The sequence below is a fragment of the Jaculus jaculus genome, chromosome 21 (assembly GCF_020740685.1).
Source record: "Jaculus jaculus isolate mJacJac1 chromosome 21, mJacJac1.mat.Y.cur, whole genome shotgun sequence".
Classification (NCBI taxonomy): Eukaryota; Metazoa; Chordata; class Mammalia; order Rodentia; family Dipodidae; genus Jaculus; species Jaculus jaculus.
This window is the reverse complement of record NC_059122.1, coordinates 6,348,999-6,372,676: the sequence shown is the minus strand read 5'-3', so window position 1 is coordinate 6,372,676 and position 23,678 is coordinate 6,348,999. Positions and strand designations below refer to the sequence as shown.

At 52.3% G+C, this 23,678-nt stretch overlaps 2 protein-coding genes and 1 non-coding gene across 3 annotated transcripts; 2 read left to right on the top strand and 1 right to left on the bottom strand.

Annotated features, from left to right (window-relative positions):
* Positions 1–494: 494 nt before the first annotated feature.
* Positions 495–6,282, bottom strand: LOC123456379 (dynein light chain Tctex-type 5-like). The gene is made up of 4 exons (XM_045139388.1): positions 6,131–6,282; positions 2,222–2,377; positions 1,236–1,310; positions 495–982 (listed from the first exon to the last, which is right to left on the bottom strand). The coding sequence occupies exons 1-4, from the start codon at positions 6,230–6,232 to the stop codon at positions 635–637; spliced, it is 681 nt and encodes a 226-aa protein (XP_044995323.1). The 5' UTR covers positions 6,233–6,282; the 3' UTR covers positions 495–634.
* Positions 6,283–7,915: 1,633 nt separating this feature from the next.
* Cdcp2 (CUB domain containing protein 2) lies at positions 7,916–19,861 on the top strand. Its single transcript, XM_045139387.1, has 6 exons — positions 7,916–7,994; positions 8,932–9,279; positions 10,894–11,229; positions 12,969–13,322; positions 17,408–17,586; positions 19,535–19,861. The coding sequence occupies exons 1-6, from the start codon at positions 7,916–7,918 to the stop codon at positions 19,859–19,861; spliced, it is 1,623 nt and encodes a 540-aa protein (XP_044995322.1).
* LOC123456412 lies at positions 15,273–15,379 on the top strand. The gene has a single exon (XR_006634513.1). It is a non-coding gene; the product is annotated as a U6 spliceosomal RNA (small nuclear RNA).
* Positions 19,862–23,678: the final 3,817 nt, after the last annotated feature.

Genomic DNA, 23,678 nt, shown 5'->3' with positions numbered 1-23,678 from the left:
AGCTTTCTGATGTCTACATCCAGCTGGGCACAGCACGTGGCTGACATGATCCTGGCCAGAGGCCAGGGACCTCCACGATGTGTGTGGTCTATGGAGGGGTCAGTGGCCTGCGTCTTACTCTTTTCTTCAGTTGGCATAAGTTGTGGAAGCTGCTGGCCTTGCCCAGGCTGACGCTGTTTTCAACTGACTGCTTCTTTCTTTTTTTTAAATATATTTTTATTTATTTATTTGACAGATAGAGAGAAAGAGAGAGAGAATGGGCACACTAGAGCCTTCAGCCACTGCAAATGGACTCCACACGCATGTGCCACCTTGTGCATCTGGCTAACGTGGGTCCTGGGGAATCGAACCTGGGGCCTTTGGCTTTGCAGGCAAACGCCTTAACGGCTAAGCCATCCCTCCAGCCCTTTTTGGTTTTTCCAGGTAGGCTCTCACTCTAGCCCAGGCGGACCAGGAATTCACTATGGAGTCTCAGGGTGGCCTCGAACTCATGGCGATCCTCCCACCTCTGCCTCCCGAGTGCTGGGATCAAAGGCGTGCGCCACCACGCCCGGCTCCTGACTGCATTTCGGAATCATCACTTAGGATAAGGACCCCCACCACCCCTCCCCAACGCCGCCCCATCACTCAGGGCTCACTCCACATAGATGGCGTGCACCAGCGCAATGCAGAAGAGCGTGGGGTTCACATAGTGGGAAGCGGCAAAGCTGTCTGCATGGGGGTCCCACAGGCTCTGGCTGGAGACCACGATGTCATCCTGCCCCTTGCTCCCAATGCTGACACAGCACACTAGCTTGTAGCGGGGTGGGGTAACAGTCTTGACCAGCTCCCGGATCTCAGCGCTCAGCACGGTGGCCAGGTGGGCACACTGAGCGGGGTGGTAGACCACACCAGCCAGCCTGGAGTGCAGGTGGGCCTGTATCAGCTCCTCCGCTCGGGCGTAAGGAAACTTCACTTCTGGCCTGGCTGACCACAGGGGGACCTGGATGGGGGAGGGAGGGACATTTGCAGCAAACACAGTTTGAACTTGAATTCGAGTATGCTGGGCGTAGCCTCGCCCCCCCCCCCCCCAAGCAAGTGCATCTGTTTGGATGAAACTGAACGCAGAACCTGGAATATAGGAAAGTTCTGGAAACACTGATGGGGTACGTATGGCAGAGGCCAATCAGTTCCCACCTGGTTGGTGGTGTCTCTGACCCCTTCCCCACACAATAGCACCAGCCCCCGGCCCGTACCTGATCTTGGATGAGTCTGAGAGGCTGTCCATGGCTCCCTTGGGGACGTGACGGACTTCTCAAAGATGTCCGATTCTGAGAAAGGAAAATGGCTTTTGATGAGGATGACGTTGATGGGTATCTACGGAGTGCTGGGTTTTAAGTTTTATTTTATTATTTTTAAAAATTTTTTGTTTATTTTTATTTATTGATTTGACAGCAATAAACAGAGAAAGAGGGAGAGAGAGAGAGAGAGAGAGAGAGAGAGGGAGAGAATGGGCACACCAGGGCCTCCAGCCACTGCAAAAGAACTCCAGACACATGTGCCCCCTTGTGCACCTGGCTTTATGTGGGTCCTGGGGAATCGAACCTCTATCCTTAGGCTTCACAGGCAAGCACTTAACTACTAAGCCATCTGTCCAGCCTGAGTGCTGGGCTTTAAAATGGCATCGTTTGGGGGCTGGGAATATGCCTCAAAGCTGACTGGAGAAGGACTTGGGTGCAGGAAGTTTCCATGGGAAGCGATTTAGGGAAACCTATGCAGTTGAGGACAGATGAGGATCATTTGTGGACAGCAGGATCCTCATTGGCCATCCAGATCTCACCTTACATTGCCAAAAGGCCACAGGATGTGGCGCCTAGCTTTCCTTTCTTTTTAAAATTTATTTTTATTTTTATTTATTTATTTATTTGAGAGCAACAGACAGAGAGAGAAAGCGGCAGATATTGAGAGAATGGGCGCTTCAGGGCCTCCAGCCACTGCAAACGAACTCCAGACGCATGCGCCCCCTTGTGCATCTGGCTAACGTGGATCCTGGGGAATCGAACCTCTAACTTGGGTCCTTAGGCTTCACAGGCCAGCACTTAACCGCTAAGCCATCTCTACAGCCCTCTGGCTTTCCTTGTTGGGACTCAGTTTCCACAGCCGGAAAGTGGGCGGGGGGGAGAAGTTGGACTTGCTCTGGCCAGTCCCTGGCCTCTATCCACTGGAAGCTCTGGCCACTCACCTTGAGCTCTCGTGTGAGCCTGCGTGCGGCCACAAGGCCCCTGAGGCTGAGCGGGGCTGCCATTGCTTCTGGGTTTGGGGGCGTCTGGCTGACCCCCCTTCGGGACGCGGCACTTGACAAGGCCGGGCTGTAGCTTGGACCCGCAGGACCAGTGGTCTGAAAAGACACAGGTGGGTGGGCAGAGGGGAAGGGGTATGTGGGGGTCTCGAACTGTTCTCTTGGCACATGAAAGCCCACCACCCTTAACTGGCAGCTCAGCCCAGACATCTTCCTGTCCGCACATGGGGCTCTGCATGGCAGAATTAGCTCCATGTTTGTGAAACAAAAGCTTCCTCCCTCCCTCCCTCCCTCCCTTTTTTTTTTTAACTTAAATTTTTCAGTAGTTTTATTTCTATTTATTTATTTATTTGTTTTGGTTTTTTCGAGGTAGGGTCTCACTCTAGCCCAGGCTGACCTGGAATTCACTATGGAGTCTCAGGGTGGCCTCGAACTCACGGCGATCCTCCTACCCCTGCCTCCCGAGTGCTGGGGTTAAAGGCGTGCGCCACCACGCCCGGCTACTTATTTATTTCTTTACTTATTTTGGTTTTTCGAGGTAGGGTCTCGCTCTAGCCCAGGCTGACCTGGAATTCACTATGGAGTCTCAGGGTGGCCTCGAACTCACGGCGATCCTCCTACCTCTGCCTCCCGAGTGCTGGGGTTAAAGGCGTGCGCCACCACGCCTGCCAGTCCCATGGTATATTTGGTCTTCAGCTCGGCCGGCTACCAGCCACCGTGGAGAAGCTAGGATGAGTCACTTCACTTGTCTGAACATCAGTTTCCTTAGCTGAAAAACGGAGTATTTTTCTTCCTTCTCCCAACAAGCTGTTGTTGAACACTTAATCTGTACCATATGCTAAAATACGGCAGTGACCATAATACAGATTTTTTGTTGTTGTTGTTTCTTTGTTTGTTTTGTTTTTCAAGGTAGGGTCTCACTCTAGCCCAGGCTGACCTGGAATTCACTATGGAGTCTCAGGGTGGCCTCGAACTCACGGCGATCCTCCTACCTCTGCTTCCCAAGTGCTGGAATTAAATGTGTGCAACCTCATGCCTGGCGGTCTGGCACATTTTAGATACTCAATAAATGTTTGTTGAGTAAATAAAATTGGTGAAAAAAAAGTCATTCTTTCCAAACCCCAATCACCAAGCAGTGAAATGGAACTGATAATCCTTATCCTACAACATTGCTATAAATAATCTCCCCCCCCCCGTGGGCTGGGAAGGTGGCTGAGTGGTTAAAGGTGCTTGCTTGTAAAGCTTGTGGCCCAGGTTCAACTCCACAGCCCCCCACATAAAGCCAGCCAAAAGGCAGAAGGGCATTTGTTCACAGCCTCAAGAGATCCTCGTGCATCCCTTCCCATTGCAAATAAATAAAATTAAAAACATCTTTTCCAGCCAGCCGTGGTGGCGCACGCCTTTAATCCCAGCTCTCTGGAGGTAGAGGTAGGAGGATCGCCGTGAGTTCGAGGCCACCCCGAGAATACAGAGTGAATTCCAGGTCAGCCTGGGCCAGAGTGAGACTCTACCTCGAAAAAAAAAATTTTGTTTTTCAGTATTGGCTATTGACCTCAGGGTCTTGCACATAGTAGGAACACTCCGCTACTGGAGTTACATTCTCGCCACGCCTGATCCCTTCACTTTATTTCATTTTGAGACAAAGACTGGCCTCAAACTCGTGATCCTCCTGCCTCAGTCTCCAGAGTAGTTGAGATTACAGGCACGAACCACCACACCTGGCCATATTTCACAGTCTGTTTGAATAAATGAGTGCTGAGAGTCGGGCGTGGTGGCACATGCCCTTAATCCCAGCACTCGGGAGGCAGAGGTAGGCGGATCGCTGTGAGTTCGAGGCCAGCCTGAGACTCCGTAGTGAATTCCAGGTCAGCCTGGGCTAGAGTGAGACCCTACCTCCAAAAACACACACACACACAAAAAAAAGAGAGAGAGAGAGAGAAAATAAATAAATGTTGAAATACAGTTTACCACATGCCATGCGCTAATCTTCTATACCCTTCACAAATCTCAACTGGTTTATTTCCATTGTACAGGTGGGGAAACTGAGGCCTCGGGGGGGGCTGGGCAGGTGGAGGGATTTGCCCAAAGCCTCCAGAGAGATATCCCATCGTAGCTGTGCTTTCCATGGGGCAGGGAGGTTTAGGCTGGGGGTCTGAGCCAAGGCAAGCTTGTGTAGGGCTCCTTGTATTTGGGAGGCTACGCTATCTTTAGTCCCTGACGTCTGGAGGTGTCAGGGCCAGTGTGTGGTGGGACCTAGGAGATCGGGTGAGGATGGGAGTGCTCAGAGCCTTTGTAAAGGGGAGGCTGCAGAACTTTCCAGAAAGTTCCCTGGAGGTCCCAGAGCCAGCAGCCTCTCCTAAGGCAGGGAAAGACACCAGGTAGCCTCCCTTTACGTAACCATGAACTTCTAACCTATTTTGGCTTGCCCAAGCTTGGCAAAAGAAGCAGGACTAATCGGTCATCAAAAGGCTGGGTCAGCGGGAGGGTTCCTTTGTGTCTCCTCACCCCCTGCCTCCTGGCATCAGTTGCCAGGACCCCCTTCTGCGAGGTCTCCCTGTCAACCTTACCCCCCGAGCTCCAGCCTTGCACCCGCCCTTGAATCCTGAATCTGCTACTCATGGGTGGTGGGAAACTTGGCTACCACCCTGGCTTCCCATCTCTCACTTGGCCAGCGAAGGCTCCTCAAGGGGAAGGGGGGCTGGCATGAGAGTGAATAGAAGTTTGCATACTGTGGGCGCAACAACCAGCTCAGTATAAGACGGCTCTTGTCTGCAAAGCCAAAGGATCCCAACTTGACTCTCCAGGACCCACGTAAGCCAGACGCACAAGGGGGCGCACGCGTCTGGAGTTTGTTTACAGTGGCTGGAGACCCTGGCGTGCCCATTCTCCCCCCCCCCCCCGCCTCTTTTTCTCTCGCAAATAACTAAATGTTGTTTTTTTTTGTGTTTTATTTTTAGAAAAAAGATTAGGAATCTCACTTTATATATGTGCAAACTGAGGCTGGCTATGGGGTTGACTTACCCACGATTACACAGCAAATCACATATAGAACTAGGATCCAAACCCTGGGAGTTTCAAACTCAACCATTGCCTGGCTGCAAAACCATAAAGAGTGCAGGGTCCAGGGCTGGAGAGATGGCTTAGCAGTTAAGGTGCTTGCCTGTGAAGCCTGAGGACCCATGTTCGAATCTCCAGGTCCCACATAAGCCAGACACACAGTGATGCAAGGGTGCAATGTCGCACATGCACACAGGGGGGCATACATGTCTGGAGTCCGTTTGCAGCAGCTAAAGCCCCTGGTACACCCCATTCTCCCTCTCTCTGCCTCTCTCTCTCAAAGAAAAAAGGAAGGGGGTGAGGAAGCCAGATGTGGTGACACACACCTTTAATCCAAGTACTCAGGAAGCAGAGGTAAAAGGATCACGGTGAGTTTGAGGCCACCTTGAGACTCCATAGTTAATTCTAGGTCAGCCTGGACTAGAGTGAGACCCTACCTCAGAAAATAAAAAACAACAATAACAACAACAGCAAAAACTATATATATTAGAGACGGGCTGAAGAGAAGGGTTAGTGGTTAAGGTGCTTGTCTGCAAAGCCAAAGGACCCAGGGTGAGGAGACTCATTGAAAAGTGGTGTGTGGGCCAGGCATGGTGGCGCACGCCTTTAATCCCAGCATTTAGGAAGAGCGCAGTGAGTTCAAGGCCGTCCTGGGGCTACATAGTGAATTCCAGCCTGGGCCAGAGTGGGACCCTACCTTGAAAAAAAGGAAGAAAGAAAGAAACAAAGGTGGCGTGTGGGCACCAGGCTGGAGGAAGGGTCCACACATGACAGCAGTTTCACCCCTCTCCTCACTTTCTTCCTAGCCCAGGAGCTGGAGGCTGAGAAGGTCACGCCTTTGTCGGAGGACTCTTGGGACACCTTGTCCTTTGCCCGCCCGGACTTCTGGGACGTCATTCCAGAGTGTGGCCGTCACACACCAGCCTTTGGGAGTGGGAACAGAACAGGGCCACTGTGAAAGAAAAGCAGAGATTCACAGGGAGACCTGGGCCGGGGCAGGGGGTGAGTGATTCTCAGGAGTATGTGGCATCAAGACCCCATGGGCTACCTTCCAAGGAACCCATCTGCCTGCCTTCCCTGCTCTTAGCTTTCCGCCTTTCACATCTGAAGCCTGTGTTCTGTTCCTTTCCCCCTTCCCTTCCTCCGTCATCCAGGAGCACCCCCAACTCCCACTGTGCAGACCCCAAGTTCCTATCAGGTTCCAACGGAGGTCTGGAATCGCTTGGACCCCTCCTACCAGAATGCAGAATGCAGAGGGTTAGGGCTGTCCCCTTCCCCCTCCGTCTCCTGACCACTCGTGTTCCTTGGAAGTGTCCTCAGATCCGCACACATAGCCCGGGGGAGCTGTGACATGGCTCCTGAGACCCCGACACGAGTTCCCACGGGTAGGCCTGTCTCCCTCCCCCATCACCCTCTGCCACAGCCCTTCCATTGGCCTCTTTGGGACAGGGAGACAGACACTCAGCAACACCCTTGATGACCCCTGAACTCTAGCCCTGTGCCCAGCAATCAATGACAGGGAGACCAAACTAGCTTAGAGAAACACCCCAGTTCTAGGTGTGTACCCCCACAGATGTACAGACAGACAGACACACACACACACACACACACACACAGGTGCATAAGGTCTCTAAGCAATGGCAACATCTATTCTCATAGCACTGCACACCAGCCAACAGATATTCATGCACGGTGCGATGTCCACGGAAATGTACACAGACAGGCTCACCATCCCTGGGATAGCCGTGTGCGCACAGCTGTGACATTTGCACCAAGACGTGACAGCTGGCTTACATGCAGATCCAGATCAATACTCTTTTTAAAAAAGTTTTTCATTTGTTTATTTTTATTTATTTGAGAGCAACAGAGAGAGAGAGAGAGAGAGAGAGAGAGGCAGACAGCAAGAGAGAGAATGGGCGCGCCAGGGCCTCCAGCCACTGCAAATGAACTCCAGACGCGTGCGCCCCCTTGTGCATCTGGCTAACGTGGGTCCTGGGGAACCGAGCCTCGAACCGGGGCCCTTAGGCGTCATAAGCAAGCACTTAACCACTAAGCCATCTCTCTAGCCCATAGATCAATACTCTTTTTAAAATTTATTTATTTATTTATTTATTTTGGTTTTTTGAGGTAGGGTCTCACTCTAGCCTGGGCCAGAGTGAGACCCTACCTTGAAAAAAACAAAACAAAACAAACCGACAAACAAAAAACTTCAAAGTTCACTCCCCAGATACACCTCCTGCAGCAAGGCTCCACCTCCACCAAATTGCCATCAAGCATTCAGAACGCATAAGTTCAAACCACCGCGAGGTCCAGGCTACTCGAGCCCTTTCTGGAACAGGCGGTCATTGCGGATCTCAGAACGTGTCAACGCGGTGACACCAGATCCGTCACCTTAGCATGCAGCGAAGGAAGCACCTTGGGGATCAGCTTACTAATTCAAGGGCCAGTGAATTATTCATATTACCATTAACTTGAAGGCCTTTCCAGCCTCGCCTCTCTTACCCCCCTCACCCCTCCCACACAAGCCCTTAGATCCCGGCCTCCGAGTGCCACAGCCCTAAGGGTACCCCTGGTGAAGAGATGGTGACAGAACTGGGGATCTGCCTGCTCCTGGCAGGGGTACTTCTGGGCCCGGGACCGGGGACCCAGGCCATGGAAGGTAGGTGCTTTGGCAACTGGAAGGATGCGAGGAGAGATCGGTAGGGTCAGGGGCTTGGGAAGCTCAAACCAGAAAGCAGTAGGCCTGGCTGGAGGGGTGGCTTAGCGGTTAAGGCATTTGCCTGCAAAGCCAAAGGACCCCGGTTCGATTCCCCAGAGCGCACGTAAGCCAGATGCACAAGGTCGGGGGTGGTGCCTGTGTCTGGAGTTCGTTTGCAGTGGCTGGAGGCCCTGGTGCGCCCATTTTCTCTCTCTCCCTTTCTGCCTGTTTCTCGCTCTCAAATAAGTAAATAAATAAATAAAAATTTAAAGATATTTTTAAAAAAGAAAAAAAAAGAAAGCAGTGGGCCCGATGGAGGGGGCTGAGCTAAGGGTGAACTTACTTCTGAAATGTGGGGAGAGGACATTTAATTATTTATTCCTGCTATCTGCTCGAGGTCCCCCCCCCCACCCGTACGTGATGGCGTTACCCTCCACAGCAAAGTTCCCGGTGGTCATAAGCTTCCCTTTCACAGACGGACAAATGGAGAGCTAGAGAGGTTAGGCAACCTGCTGTGGGAAAAGGGGAACGGCCCCCCAGAAAGTGTGACCAGCTTGCCCTGAGAAGGACACAGCTCTCTGGACACAGCTCTCTGCAGAGTCCGGCAGCACCTTCCGCTCGCTGCAGCCAAGGGCACCAAATTCCTCACTATGGCACACGGTGCCCCTGGCACATTGGATCCGACATCTGTCTGCTTGCGAGTCCTGATTCCTGTGTTTGCAGTGGCTGGAAGCCCTGGCGTGCCCATTCAATCTCTCTCTCCCCAATAAGTAAATAAATAAATAAATAAATACCAGAAAAAAAAGGACGGTCCCACATTTGTGGATTGCTGTGGGATGGGGGGGGCTGCATTCATTCTCATTCCCTTCTCTGAGCTGCCCTTTGCACTTTTCCTTAGGCGTCAAATGTGGGGGTGTGCTCTCAGCGCCTTCTGGAAACTTCTCGAGCCCCAACTTCCCGAGACTGTACCCCTACAACACGGAGTGCAGCTGGCTGATCGTGGTGGCCGAGGGCTCCTCCGTGCTCCTGGCCTTCCACACCTTTGACCTTGAGTACCAGGAGACCTGCGGCTTCGACTTCCTGGAGATCTACAACGGCGCCTCGGGGGACAAGGGCAACCTTCTGGGCAGGTTCTGCGGCCGGGTGCCCCCACCTCCCTTCACATCCTCCTGGCACGTCATGGCCGTTGTCTTTCACTCCGACAAGCACGTGGCCAGCCACGGCTTTTCCGCCACCTACCAGAAAGGTCAGGAGCACTCCCCAATGCTGTTGGGGTCCGGTGGTCCGGGTGGAACCCACAGAGGTGATCAGGCTGCATCTCTGTGCCGGCCACATGGCGGCCTGATGGCTTTGTTCCCAAGCACAGCCTGTGGGGACACAGGGACCATCTACCATCTCTATGGAATCATAGGGCCACAATGCTCCCAGGCCTCCCTCCATTACCTTATTTATTTATTATTTGAGACACAGAGAGAGAATGGGCGCGCCAGGGCCTCCAGCCACTGCAAACGAACTCCAGATGTATGCGCCACCCTGAGTACCTGGCTTACGTGGGATCTAGAGAATCCAACCTGGGTCCTTATGCTTCACAGGCAAGGGCCAGATGAGCTATCTCTCCAGACCTTTTCTTTGTTTGTTTGTTTGAGGTAGGGTCTCACTCTAGCCCAAGCTGACGTGGACCTCACTCTGTAGTCCTAGGCAAGCCTTGAGCTCACAGGGATCCTCCTATCTCTTTTTTTTTTTTTTTAATTTTTATTTATTTATTTGAGAGCGACAGACACAGAGAGAAAGACAGATAGAGGGAGAGAGAGAGAATGGGCACGCCAGGGCTTCCAGCCTCTGCAAATGAACCCCAGACGTGTGCGCCCCCTTGTGCATCTGGCTAACGTGGGACCTGGGGAACTGAGCCTCGAACCGGGGTCCTTAGGCTTCACAGGCAAGCGCTTAACCGCTAAGCCATCTCTCCAGCCCTCCTCCTATCTCTTATCTCCCAAGTGCTGGCATTAAAGCCATGTGCCACCACGCCTGGCCCTCCATGACCTCTGATGATCCTAACTCACGATCTTCAGAAAAGAGGCCCGTGGTGCTCCTCAACCCTTGTCCTTTTTAGCCGGCGACATGTCATCAGGACGTAGGGGAAACCCCCACTATTCCTGCTGGTGATACCCTAGGGTTTCACCCGCATTTCTTGGCCAAGATCCTTGCCCAGACCCCAGGGTGGCAGGGCCAAGAGTATGTGCAGCAAGCCACTCCATCCCTCTTGGAGCCTTTCACTACATGCGCCCTGACATAGGGAACTTACACCCTAGATACTCAAACAGACCTGTCACCTGCCACGTGCTTCATACAGTGTGGCTGGGCCTGATACACGCCTCTGTTGTTGCCTCCTGTCTCCTCAGGCTTCTGTGCAATAACTATCCTCCTTTCTCCTGAGGCCAAGACCAGAGGCCTCTGGTATGTCGGCACAAGCAGGAGATTAAGAAAGCTCTGGTCCACAGGTCCATCCCCAGCACCCACAGCGGATGCCCGGTGGGTGCAGTTCTTGGGTGTATCTTATTTCCCAGGAGGAGGAGGTCAGCTCAAGTGGACTTTCCTTTTTTTTTTTTTTTAAATATTTTTATTTATTTATTTATTTGAGAGCGACAGACACAGAGAGAAAGACAGATAGAGGGAGAGGGAGAGAATGGGCGCACCAGGGCTTCCAGCCTCTGCAAACGAACCCCAGACGTGTGCGCCCCCTTGTGCATCTGGCTAACGTGGGACCTGGGGAACCGAGCCTCGAACCGGGGTCCTTAGGCTTCACAGGCAAGCACTTAACCGCTAAGCCATCTCTCCAGCCCTCAAGTGGACTTTCTTGCAGATACGTGTGGTGGCGTCCTGACTGGCCTGTCGGGGGTCCTCAGCAGCCCCGAATACCCCAACAACTACCCCAACAATGTGGAGTGCCGCTGGCTGATCCGGGCCATGGGATCCGCTGCCATCAAGCTGGTGTTTGTGGACTTCCAGGTGGAGGGCAGTGAGCAGTGCTCCTATGACTATGTGGCGGTGCTGGGGGCATCTGGCCCGGCCCGCGGCCACTACTACTGTGGCCGCACCAGGCCCCCGACCCTTGTGTCCCTGGGCCCTGAGCTGCAAGTAGTTTTCAAGTCTGACTTCAACATAGGAGGCCGAGGGTTCAAGGCCCACTACTTCTCAGGTAGGAGGAGCCTCCACGGATGACCATGCATGCTATGCTCAGAGTGGGGAGGGTCACGCTTGCCTGCTGCCTTGGGGTCTTGGGCTTTCTGTACTCTGTATAAAACGTTCAGGTCAGCCTGGGCTAGAGCAAGACCCTATGTCCAAAAAAAAAAAAAAAAAAAAGCCGGGCGTGGTGGCGCACGCCTTTCATCCCAGCACTCGGGAGGCGGAGGTAGGAGGATCATCGTGAGTTCGAGGCCATCCTGAGACTCCATAGTGAATTCCAGGTCAGCCTGGGCTAGAGTGAGACCCTACCTCAAAAAAACTAAAAAAAAAGTTTAAGTATAACCCTTTCAGGGCAATGCCAAGGCCTGATTAAGATGGTGCCTTCTGGGCTGGAGATTTCTTAGCTTAGCACTTAAGGCACTTGCCTGCAAAGACAAAGGACCCAGGTTCGATTCCCCCAGGACCCACGTTAGCCAGATGCACAAGGTGGCGCATGCATCTGGAGTTTGTTTGTAGCAGTTAGAGGCCCTGGTGCACCCATTCTCTCCTCTCTCTCTCTCTCAAATAAATAAATAAAACTAAAAAAGTGGGGGGAGCGCCTTAACTGCTGAACCATCTCTCCAGCCCTATCTTTTATATATATATAATATACATAAACATACACATGTATATAATATAATATATATTATATATAATATATTTGCAGCGCTGCATACGAACTCCATAAAATATATACATATATTATATATATATAAATTTATATTTATATTTATTTCTGAGAGAGCAAGAGGCAAATACATAGAGAAGGAATAGGCATGCCATGTTCTTCAGCCACTGAAAACAAACTCCAGATGCATGCGCCACCTTATGCTTCAGGCTTACGTGGGTCCTGGGGGATTGAACCTGGGTCCTTTAGGCTTCTCAGGCAAGCACCTTAACCTCTAAGCCATCTCTCCAGCCCTGGTCAGCCATCTCTGGGTACTGGTAAAACAGACTGTCATGGTGGGCTGCACGTGGCAGAGCCAGGCGCTCCTCTTTTTTATATGTATGTATATATAAATATAAATATATATAAATTTTATTTATTTGCAAGCAGAGATATAGAAGAAAGACAGACAGAGAGAGAGTGGGCACGTCAGGGCCACTGGCCACTGCAAACGAACTCCTGATGCACGTGCCCCTTGTGCATCTGGCTTATGTGGGTCCTGAGAATTGAACCTGGGTCCTTTGGCTTCGCAAGCAAATGTCTTAACCACTAGGCCATCTCTCCAGCCCCCAGGCGCTCTTCTTACAGTAGCCAGGAAACAGAGAAAACCAGGAAGGTCCTGGGTTCCAACAGTCTCTCCATGAACAGTTAGGTCGCACCCTGTCCCAACAGCACCCCAGGCTGGGGACCCAGCCTTTAATGGATTGGCCTTTGGGAGACATTTTTTTATTTTTATTTTTTGTTTCAAACCATAGCCATGGGGCAGTGAGAAAAAGGCACAAGACTAGGTCCTGGGGTACCCAGTGTATCCAACAGAGAGTTTAGACTTTGGGGACAGGATTAGGAATTATTGTTGAGTTCCTAAGAGGCCATCACTCATACAAGTCCCAGCTCTCAGCTAATCATGCTTAGGGACCAGTTGTCTGCCTTTCTGGCCATTGTGCCCACAGTGGTCAGGTAGCTGCAAGACTTGGCTGTCACTGCAGAGTGCCCTCACCCTTCCTCCTCCCACTGCCCCCCCCCCACCGTGCCCCACTTCCTCCCAGGAGAATGCCAGGAGGTGTATACGGCCGTGCGCGGCAACTTCTCCAGCCCGCAATACCCCGGCTCCTACCCCAACAATATCCGCTGCCACTGGACCATCCGCCTGCCCCCTGGCTACCAGGTCAAGGTGTTTGTCCTGGACCTGGGCCTGGAAGAGCCCAACAGACTGACCAGGACCTGCGATTTCGACCACCTGGCGGCCTTCGACGGGGCCACCGAGGAGGCGCCGCTGCTGGGGAAGTGGTGCGGTGACCACCGGCCACTGCCGGTCACCTCGAGCCACAACCACCTCCTGCTTGTGCTGCACACGGACCGTAGCGCCTCGGGCAGGGGCTTCTCTGTGGCCTACATCGGAGGTCAGCTGGGCATGAGGGTGTGGGCACTGCCAGGGGGGGTGGCCAATCTCCTTTCCGTATCCCACCGCTGTGTCCCTAAACGATCTAGCTCCTCCTTGGTTGCCCAGTTCGGGGTCTTTTGAGACTTCTCCAACGCGGCATTCACTTACTGATCTCCACGGCCACTTGACCCTCCTTCTGTAGCTTTGGTCTCCATGGTGATTCCTAATCCCACCCCCCACACTTGCGGTGGATCCCCCCTTTCCAGGGTTGCTGCGCAAATACGCCAGGGTGGTGAGAGGATACACTTAATTTTTCCGTCCTACAGTACGGTAGACAGACAGCTAACTGTATTGGTTCAGGGACTCAGCACTTCTTCTTTTAAATATTTTATTTTTATTTATTTATTTGACACAGAAAGAGGGGAAGAGAGAGAGAGAGAGAGAATGGGAGCACCAGGGCCTCCAGTCACTGCAAACAAACTCCAGATGCATGCGCCCCCTTGTGCATCTGGCTCACGTGGGTCCTGGGGAATTGAACCTGGGTCCTTTGGCTTTGTTGGCAAATGCCTTAACCACTAAGCCATCCCTCCAGCCCAGCACTTCTTTCATTTATCTATTTACTTATTTATTTTTGAGGTAGAGTCTTGCTTTAGCCCAGGCTGACCTGGAACTCACTATGTAGTCTCAGAGTGGCCTCGAATTCATGGTGGTCCTCCTACCTCTGCCTCCCGGGTGCTGGGATTAAAGGCGTGCGCCACCATGCCCAGCACACTTCTTTTTTTAAAAAATATTTTATTTATTTGTTTATTTGAGAGAGAGAGCCAGAGAGAAACAAAGAGGCACAGAGAGAGAGAGAGAGAGAGAGAGAGAGAGAGAGAATGGGCACAGCAGGTCCTCCAGCCAGTGCAAAGGAACTCTAGACACATGCATCACCTTGTGCAGCTGGTTTATGTGGGTACTGGGGAATCGAACCTAGGTCCTTAGGCTCTGCAGGCAAGCACCTAAACCACTAAGCCATCTCTCCAGCCCCCAACTCGGCACTTTTTAACTTCTTAACTCTATGATACTGAGCTTCATGATTACAACATGGCAACCACAGACTTCAGGCATCATGTCCATGGCCAAGGCTGGAAGACGGTAGAAGGGCCAGCCAAAAATGTCCTTTATCTATCAGAAAAGCAAAAGCATTTCCGAAGCCCATGGAAGACTTTTTCTTGGATGTCTATTGCAGTCAGGTTCACATTGCTGGCAGAAATCACCCAACCAAGAGCAGCTTATAGGGGGGGAATAAAAGGTTTATTTTGGCTTACAGACTCGAGGGGAAGCTCCACGATGGCAGGGGAAAACGATGGCATGAGCAGAGGGAGGACATCACCAGGGGCGCTATTTCCCAAATCTCCATCAGCTGGGAACCTAGCGTTCAGAACACCTGAGTTTATAGGGGACACCTGAGTCACACCAGTACAATGTCATTTTGTTTGTTGGTGTGTGTGTGTATATGAGTGTGTGTGCCATCGTGCATATATGGAGGCCAGAGGATGACATTGGGTGTCCGTCCTTGCCTTCCAGCCTGCATGAGGCTGTCTTTGTTGCTCACCATCACGTAGACCAGGCTACCCGGGCTGTGAGGTTCTGGGGATTTTGTCTCCACCGTCTCACTAAACTGTCACCAGGCCACACCTTGCTGCAGGGGAGTGTGGGGAAGCTGGGATGGAGCATTTTCAACTTCTGTCATGTCAGTTAGATCTGTCAGCAAAGGGGCTGGAGGGATGGCTCAGCGGTTAAGTCGCCACTGCAAAGGAACTCCAGATGTGTGCGCCCCCTTGTGCATCTGGCTAACATGGGACCTGGAGAATTGAACCGTGGTCCTTAGGCTTTAGAGGCGTGTGCCTTAACCGCTAAGCCATCTCTCCAGCCCCTTTCTCTCTTTAAAAAAAAAGGAAAAAGGAAAAAAAAAAAAAAAGGGGGAGTGCTTGCTTCCGCAGCACATACACTAAAATTGGAACGATACAGAGAAGATTAGCATGGCCCCTGCGCAAGGATGACACGCCAATTCGTGAAGCGTTCCATATTTTTTAAATTAAAAAAAAAAAAAAGTGAGGTTCCTCTGGTGAGTGCCAATGTCAGGAAGAGTGAGGTCACTCAGATCACAATGCCTGGCTCTGGCTTTGGAGAACCCTTTCCCTCACATGCCCAGGCCTGTTCAGCATTCAAAAGATCATTATATTTTTCCTTGCTCCCAGGTGGCAGAGGAGCTGGGGCCCTTGGTAATGAAGTGGGGGGGGGGGGGCTGGGAGAGGAACCCCGATCAGACCACCCACAAGCCTCAGCAGGCCTCCCTTGGGAAGAATGGCTCTGTCGACACAGGCCCCTCCTCTGACTCCACACCCAGCCTTTGCACCTGAGTTGGCACATCCCGTTTTGGTTTCTGACTCTTCTTCCCCCGATTGAACTAGAGAATGTCCAGGGGTCTCTCTCACTTCCGCTGACTCTCGGGCCCCAGCCTCGGCAATGCCAAGTGATCTTGACAGCTTCTAGCGGTGATGGTGGGGGGGTGGGGGTGGCCCTCATTCTAAAGGCCTGGCTTCTGTTTCAGGACTCCCCCTCCCTTCCTCCCCCTCCTCCCCCCACCGCCTGAGGTCCCTCAGGGTCACACACAAGGGGCTCCCATACTGAGCCAGTTCCAGATGGGGCCCAGAAGGCTGGCAGCCTCAGACATCAATCAGGGTTAACACGCCCGGGTCCAGCGCCACCAGGATCATAAATCCCGCCCCTGTCCAGACACCCCAAGCTGAAGGATGTCTGAGGCATTTCCCGGAGAGAGCTGAGGGATCCAGGGCCATGCCTGTCGGGGGAGGGGGGGGGCCTCTCATTTTCCTCCCACCCACCCCCATTTCTCTGCACGGGCATCCCTGCCCCTGTGTGCACACGTGCACATACGATTGGTCCCACAGCCCCCAGGCACTAAGCTTGGTGCAGGCTGGACAGGGAGGGTGCTGCCAGCATCATGGGCACCCTGAGGACCAGAAGCTGAACTCCCACCGCATGTGACACTGCCACTCAGAGCTTGGGCCGTGACACCTCCCTGGGCCAGGGTCTGTTGTGCAGGGAAGGATGGTTGGGACCCTCCTCTCCTCTCCGCTCTCCGTTTGCTTTCTTTTAAAGATTTTATTTTTATTTTTTATTTTTCAAGGTAGGGTCTTACTCTGGTCCAGGCTGACCTGGAATTAACTCTGTAGTCTCAGGGTGGCCTCGAACTCACGGCGATCCTCCTACCTCTGCCTCCCGAGTGCTGGGATTAAAGGCGTGCGCCACCACGGCCGGCTACTCTCTATAAATTTAAAAAAAAAAAAAATTAAAGAATAAAACTAGGGCTGGAGAGATGGCTTAGCAGTTAAGACGCATGCCTGGGAAGCCTAGGCACCCAGGTTTGGTTCTCCATGGCCACACATACATCTGGAGTTTGTTTGCAGTGGCTACAGACCCTGCTGTGCCCATTCTCCCTCTCTCCCTCTCTCTGACTCTAATAAATAAATAAAACTAACGGGCATGGTGGCACAGACCTTTAAACTCCAGCTTTCGGGAGGCAGAGGTGGGAAGATCGCCGTGAGTTCGAGGCCACCCTGAGACTACATAGTGAATTCCAGGTCCGCCTGAGCTAAAGTGAAACCCTACCTCAAAAAAACCAGATAAATAGGGCTGGGGAGATGGCTTAGCGGTTAAGCGCTTGCCTGTGAAGCCTAAGGACCCCGGTTCGAGGCTCGGTTCCCCAGGTCCCACGTTAGCCAGATGCACAAGGGGGCGCACGCGTCTGGAGTTCGTTTGCAGAGGCTGGAAGCCCTGGCGCGCCCATTCTCTCTCTCTCCCTCTATCTGTCTTTCTCTCTGTGTCTGTCGCTCTCAAATAAATAAATAAAAAATTTAAAAAAAAACCAGATAAATAAATAAATAAAAATAAAATCTTTTAAAAAATAAATATTTCCCATGGAGCACTGTAGGCTGGCATAAGTGCTTTGGGTCCCTCCCCTTCCCTCTTCAGAGCACTTAAGGATATGGGGTCAGATTGTGGCCCTAAGGCTTGCATCTTCTCCCTCCTGCTCTCCAGTGGTACCCATGAACGTGAGCTGCACCCGTACAGACTTCCAGATCCTCATCTCTGCCCAGGCACTGGCCCCTCTGGAACGCACCAGGGTCTACCTGGGCAGCCGGAGCTGCACCGCCCAGGAAGTCAGCGGCAACTTCCGGATCCAGGCCCGCTTTGACAGCTGTGGCACTGAGTCTCAGGTCAGAGGCCGGGCAGGGGAGGTGGGAGACATGAGGGAGGATGCTGAGTCCTGCGGCAAAGGTTCGGGCCACTCCAGCTTCTCTTCTGGTGGTGCACGCCTTTAATCCCAGCACTTGGGAGGCAGAGGTAGGAGGATCGCCGAGAGTTCGAGGCCACCCTGAGACTCCATAGTGAATTCCAGGTCAGCCTGGGCTAGAGCGAGACCCTACCTCAAAAAAAATTCAAAAAATCAAAAAAAAAATATTTTATTTATTTATGCATTGGACAGAGATAGAATGAGGGAGACAGAGAGAATGGGCCCACCAGGGCTTCCAGCCAAGGCAAATGAACCCCAGACATGAGCGCCCCCTTGTGCAACTGGGCTAACATAGGTCCTGGGGAATCGAACCTGGGTCCTTCGGCTTTGCAGGCAAACACGTTAACCGTTAAGCCATCCCTCCAGCTCGACTCCAGCTTCTCTTGCGTGCAGAGCCCAGCCCTTTCTGGCTTTGTGTAGCTCTCAACCGTGATTCCCTACAGACTTGCCTGGGACCTAAGGGGAGGATGGGTTGGCATAAGGGGCTCCTGCTGGGCACCCTCTCTCTCTCTCTCAAAAGGCCTAGTGATGGGGCTGGAGAGATGGCTTAGCCTTTAAAAGGCATTTTCCTGTAAAGCGAAAGGACACAGGTTCAAGTCCCCAGGACCCATGTAAGCCAGGTGCACCAGGGGTGCATGCATCTGGAGTTCGTTTGCAGTGGCTGAAGGCCCTGGTGCACCCATTCTCCATCTGCCTCTTTCTCTCTCTCTGATAAATAAAAATAAAAATGGAAGCCAGGTGAATTGGTGTGGGTGGGGAGAATATCCCTACATCACTGCAGACTAATACATGAATTTTGAGAGCCGGGCGTGGTGGCCCAGGCCTTTAATCCCAGCACTGGGGAGGCAGAGGTATGAGGATCGCTCAGATTGCTGTGAGTTCAAGGCCACCCTGAGACTACTTAGTGAATTCCAGGTCAGCCTGGGCTAGAGTGAGACCCTACCTCAAAAAACAAAAACAAACAAACAAAAAAAGAATTGGGTGGGTCTGGCTTAGATATGGTGTTGACATCATCAAAGGAGCTAACGTCTGGGCATCAGTTTCTTTAAAAGTAAAATGGGCATCTTTTAATTGTATTATTATTTTAGAGAGGGAAAGAAGCAGAGTGAGCGAGAGAGAGAGAATGGGCACACCAGGGCCTCCAGCCACTGCAAACAAACTCCAGACGCATGCGCCCCTTTGTGCATTTTGGTTACAGGGGTCCTGGAGAATTCAATGGGAATTCTTTGGCTTTACAGGCAAAGGCCTTAACCGCTAAGCCATCTCTCCAGCCTTTTTTTTTTTTTTTTTTTTTTTTTGGTTTTCAAGGTAGGGTCTTGCTCTCTAGCTCAGGCTGACCTGGAATTCACTATGTAGTCTCAGGGTGGCCCCGAACTCATAGCGATCCTCCTACCTCTGCCTCCCAAGTGCTGGGATTAAAGGCGTGCACCTTAATGCCTATTTTATGTGTTTTAAATTAATTAATTAATTAATTTATTTGAAAGAGAGAGAGAGAGAGAATGGGCGCACCAGGGCCTCCAGCCGCTACACACGAACTCCAGACCCATGTGCCGCCTTGTGCACCTGGCTTTATGTAGGTCCTGGGGAATCGAACCTGGGTCCTTTGACTTTGCAGGCCAGCGCCTTTACCTGTAAGCCCTCTCCCCAGCCCTGTTACATCCCTATCCCCCCTCACTTCCTTGAAGGCACAGTAAACATTAGCCTATTAAATAGGGCACAGAGGCTTTGAGTTTGGAAAGGAGTCGGTGACTGAGCAGTGGAATCAGGCCTGCCTGTTCTAGGAGAGCAGGGAGAGCCTGTGTGTGTGTGTTTGTGTGTGTGTGTGTGTGGGGGGATCCCTCAGGGGTCAGTGAGTGTCTGTACCCCCACAGAGAAGAAACAACACCTTGGTGATCGTGAGCATGCTGTACATCGACTTCTCGGTGGCGGACCGTGAGGATGTCCACCGGTACGAAGTACGCTGCGAGCCACGGCGCAAGGAGGCGTCTGTCCACTTGCTGTCGGGCTCCGACTGGCTCGGACCCTACGCCGCCGCCGCCGAGCACCTCCAGGAGGCGCCCCCCAGGGATGAGGCGGAGGTCCCGGAGGGCCCGGGTCCCGTGGTGGCTCAGGACATCAGCGACATCGTCTTCTTGGGTCTCTGCGTCCTGGCTGGAGTTCTGATGGTCATAGCCATTGTGGTCCTCATGCTGTTGTGAGCAGGCGGGGCGGGGAGGGGGTGCTCCCTGGGAGGCAGCTTGGGGGCTCACACGAGGGGCAAGAATGGGGGGTGTGTCTTGTTGTGACCACTTGTTTGTGACCACGGGAAAGTCATGTGAATCTCTCTCCGGGTCTCCCTCTTTTTGGTTTTTCGAGATAAGAGTCTCGCTGTAGCTCAGGCTGACCTGGAATTCACTGTGTCGTCTCAGGGTGGCCTCGAACTCACGGCGATCCTCCCACCTCTGCCTCCCGAGCGCTGGGATCAAAGGCGTGCGCCACCACGCCCGGCCCCTCACTGAATCTCTGTTTCCTAGGGACAACAGCTGTGTCCTTTTCTCTCACAGCACCATTGGGAGGCTCAGAGGGGAGCGTCCGTGCATAAAGGCTCTACAGGCATAAAGGCCACATATGTGAATGTAATTGCTGCTAGCATTTTAAAGATAATTCTGCTACAGAAAAAGAATGCTCCTAGCCCAGCGTGGCGGCGCACGCCTTTCATCCCAGCACTCGGGAGGCAGAGGTAGGAGGATTGCTGAGTTCAAGGCTACCCTTAGATAACATAATGAATTTTAGGTCAGCCTGGGCTAGAGTGAGACCCTACCTCAGACACACACACACAAGAATAGGGTTTAGCAGTTAAGGCATTTGCCTGCAAAGCCAAAGGATCCTGGTTTGATTCTCCAGGACCTACACAGGCCAGATGCACAAGGGGGGGGGCATGCAGCTGGAGTTCATTTGCAGTGGCTGGAGGCCCTGGCGCTCCATTCTCTCCCTCTTTCTCTCTCTCTCCTTGCCTCTTTCTCTCAAATAAATAAATAAAATATACTTTAAAAAAAAGAGAGAGAGACGGGTGTGGTGGTTCACGCTTTTAATCCCAGCAGTCGGGAGGCAGAGGCCGGAGGACAGCCGTGAGTTCGAGGCCATCCTGAGACTCCATAGTGAATTCCAGGTCAGCCTGGGCTAGAGTGAGACCCTACCTCGAAAAACAAAAAAAATCCAGGCACCAGGTGGGCACAGAGCCGTTAGGCCTCAGCTATTACAGCGGCATGAGAGTATTGATGGGAAAGAGAGACTTCAGTCATGACTCGTGTTTGTGGCTGTCTGTAGGTTCCTCCTCCACAAGGAGCCATAGATACCACCCCACCCTTGGAGCTGGCAGAAACAAAGACATAGTCCCGGTGGCTCCACGCAGGGACATGCAGGCGGTTTGCCCCCCACTAATCCTCGAGGCCACCCCACTTTACAGGTAGGCAAGCAGAGGTTTATAGGACTTACTGAAGACAACCCAACCGGTCTTGGGGTGGATGGATCCAATTCCTTCTGGGATATATATATGTGTGTGTGTGTGTGTGTGTGTGTGTGTGTGTGTGTGTATGAATAAAATCCTACGTACAGGCTAGAGAGATAGATTAGCGGTTAAAGCATTTGCCCACAAAGCCAAATGACCCAGGTTCGATTCTCTAAGACCCACAAGAGCCAGATCCACAAGGGGGTGCATGCATCTAGAATTACAGTGGCTAGAGGCTCTGGCACACCCATTCTCTCTTTCTCTCTCTCTCTCTCTCTCTCTCTCTCTCTCTCTCCTTCTTCTTCTTCTCTGTCTCTCTCAAATAAACAAATTAAAAAAAAATAAAGTTCCTTTGTGAAGGCATGAGCCATCACGCCCTAGCTTCACCTTAAAAAACAAAAACAAGGGCTGGAGAGATGGCTTAGCGGTTAAGCGATTGCCTGTGAAGCCTAAGGACCCCGGTTCGAGGCTCGCTTCCCCAGGTCCCACGTTAGCCAGATGCACAAGGGGGCGCACGCGTCTGGAGTTCATTTGCAGAGGCTGGAAGCCCTGGCGCGCCCATTCTCTCTCTCTCCCTCTATCTGTCTTTCTCCCTGTGTCTGTCGCTCTCAAATAAATAAATAAAAAATGAACCAAAAAAATTAAAACAAAAAAACAAAAAAAACAAAAACAAAAACCTATGTCCTCTCCTCGATTACCCACCGTGCACTGAAGGCTACTTCAGGAATATTTACTCACGCGTGGGATCCCAGGCCCTGAACCCGTGGGTATCTAGTAGCAGATTTAAGTGCTTTGGGGGCGACCTACCTGTAAACCAACAGTGACACAAAGCAACTAAGGACTGTGGCCGGGAGAGGAGCCACGGCGCAAGCCAGACGCAGGTCCCCGCGAAGTGGGGGACGCTGCACGGGGTCCCGAGTGCGAAAGTGTCACTGAGTAAGAAGGGGAGCAGGCCAAGAGCCTTGGCTACAGGACACCCTGGAAGGCTCCGGAGCTCCAGGTTAGGGAGCTCAAACAATGAGGTCAAAAACACAGGTGGGGACATAGCCTAGCCAGTCATGCTCCCCCCGCTCCTTGAGATATGAGAGGCTCCCCAAATCTTAAGCCCAGCACTGCCTCACAGTGGAAGCGGGTGGTAGATAGGATGCCTTCGGGCCTCTGGACTCCTACCGATGCCCACCTGATTGCCAGGCTCACCCTGTCCCTATGGCTGCCCGGGTCGTTCTCCTTCCTAGGGGGTAAATTTGCACCTGATCACTGTGGGAGGTGGCGACTCCGTTGACAAGATTTCACCCCTATCACCTGGCCCAGGGAGTTCCCCCCGGCCCAACACCCCACCTCTGTGAAATCAATTACAAACAAACCCCAAACAGAAACTGGCCCACACCTGACTGCCAGGTAAACCTGCAGGTAAGGAGGGGCTTGCACACTTACTGGCTTGCCTCCAGGAGAGGGAGGAGGTGTGCAAATAAAAGTGCCCCGTGTGGCTCACCAGCCTGCAGGTGGCCAAAGGGCTTCTTCTCCAGGTGGGAGCAGACGGCCCCCACCCGTCCCCCGGTTTACAGAGAGGGGTCCACTGAAGCCTGGGAAGTGACCTCACAGGCTCAAGGTCACACAGAACTAGGCAGTTCATCTAGGGTCAGGGGAAAAAAAAAAAAAGTGGCTTTTAAGCCGGGCGTGGTGGCACGCGCCTTTAATCCCAGCACTCGGGAGGCAGAGGTAGGAGGATCGCCGTGAGTTCGAGGCCACCCTGAGTCCACATAGTGAATTACAGGTCAGCCTGGGCTACAGGGAGACCCTACCTCAAAAAAAAACAAAAAAAGTGGCTTTTAGGAGGTGCAGGCAGTGACCCACCCATCAGTTAGGAGGTGACATCCGACTAGTGAGGTGGTCAAAAACCAAGGGCTGTATGGTGGGAGCTGAGTGCTCAGGGACAGTGTTAGCACAGTCCTGGAGGCAGTGAGCAGGAGCAGTGTGGGGGGGGGAGGTTGTAGGAGACAGTTACCAGGAGTGCCCGTCCCCCCACTTTTCCAACGGCCATCTGGACTGGGAGACAGGGAAAGCAAATGAATGAATGAATGAATGAATGAGGATATGGTGTTCGTGGTGAAGGGTTAATAGCTTTCCCTGAAAACCAGAGGGAACTAAAGAGTTAATAACTGTCTCTAAGACTAGAAGGTATTAAAGAAACAGCAGAGGCATTCGGCCCCAGATAAGCCTGGCACCTCCCCTGATTGATACGCTCCCCTTAGCCTAGATGGCCTTGAAGGACCAGGGACCATCTGCGCGTTCTCCCTTAAGACATTCCTGGCTGAAGAAGCTTATTCTGAACAAGGACACAAACAGCTACAAGTTCCTGATCTGCTGCATCTGGTCCAGTCTGTTTTTCTTAGGGTCCTCCTTATAAACTTGCACCCCAGCCCAGCTCAGCCTTCATCCCACAGGAAAACTGCTGCCCCTTGCTGTACCTCAATAAACAGTCTGTAGAGATCAAGTCCGGTGTTCTCTTTCATTTTTCCTTACAAGCG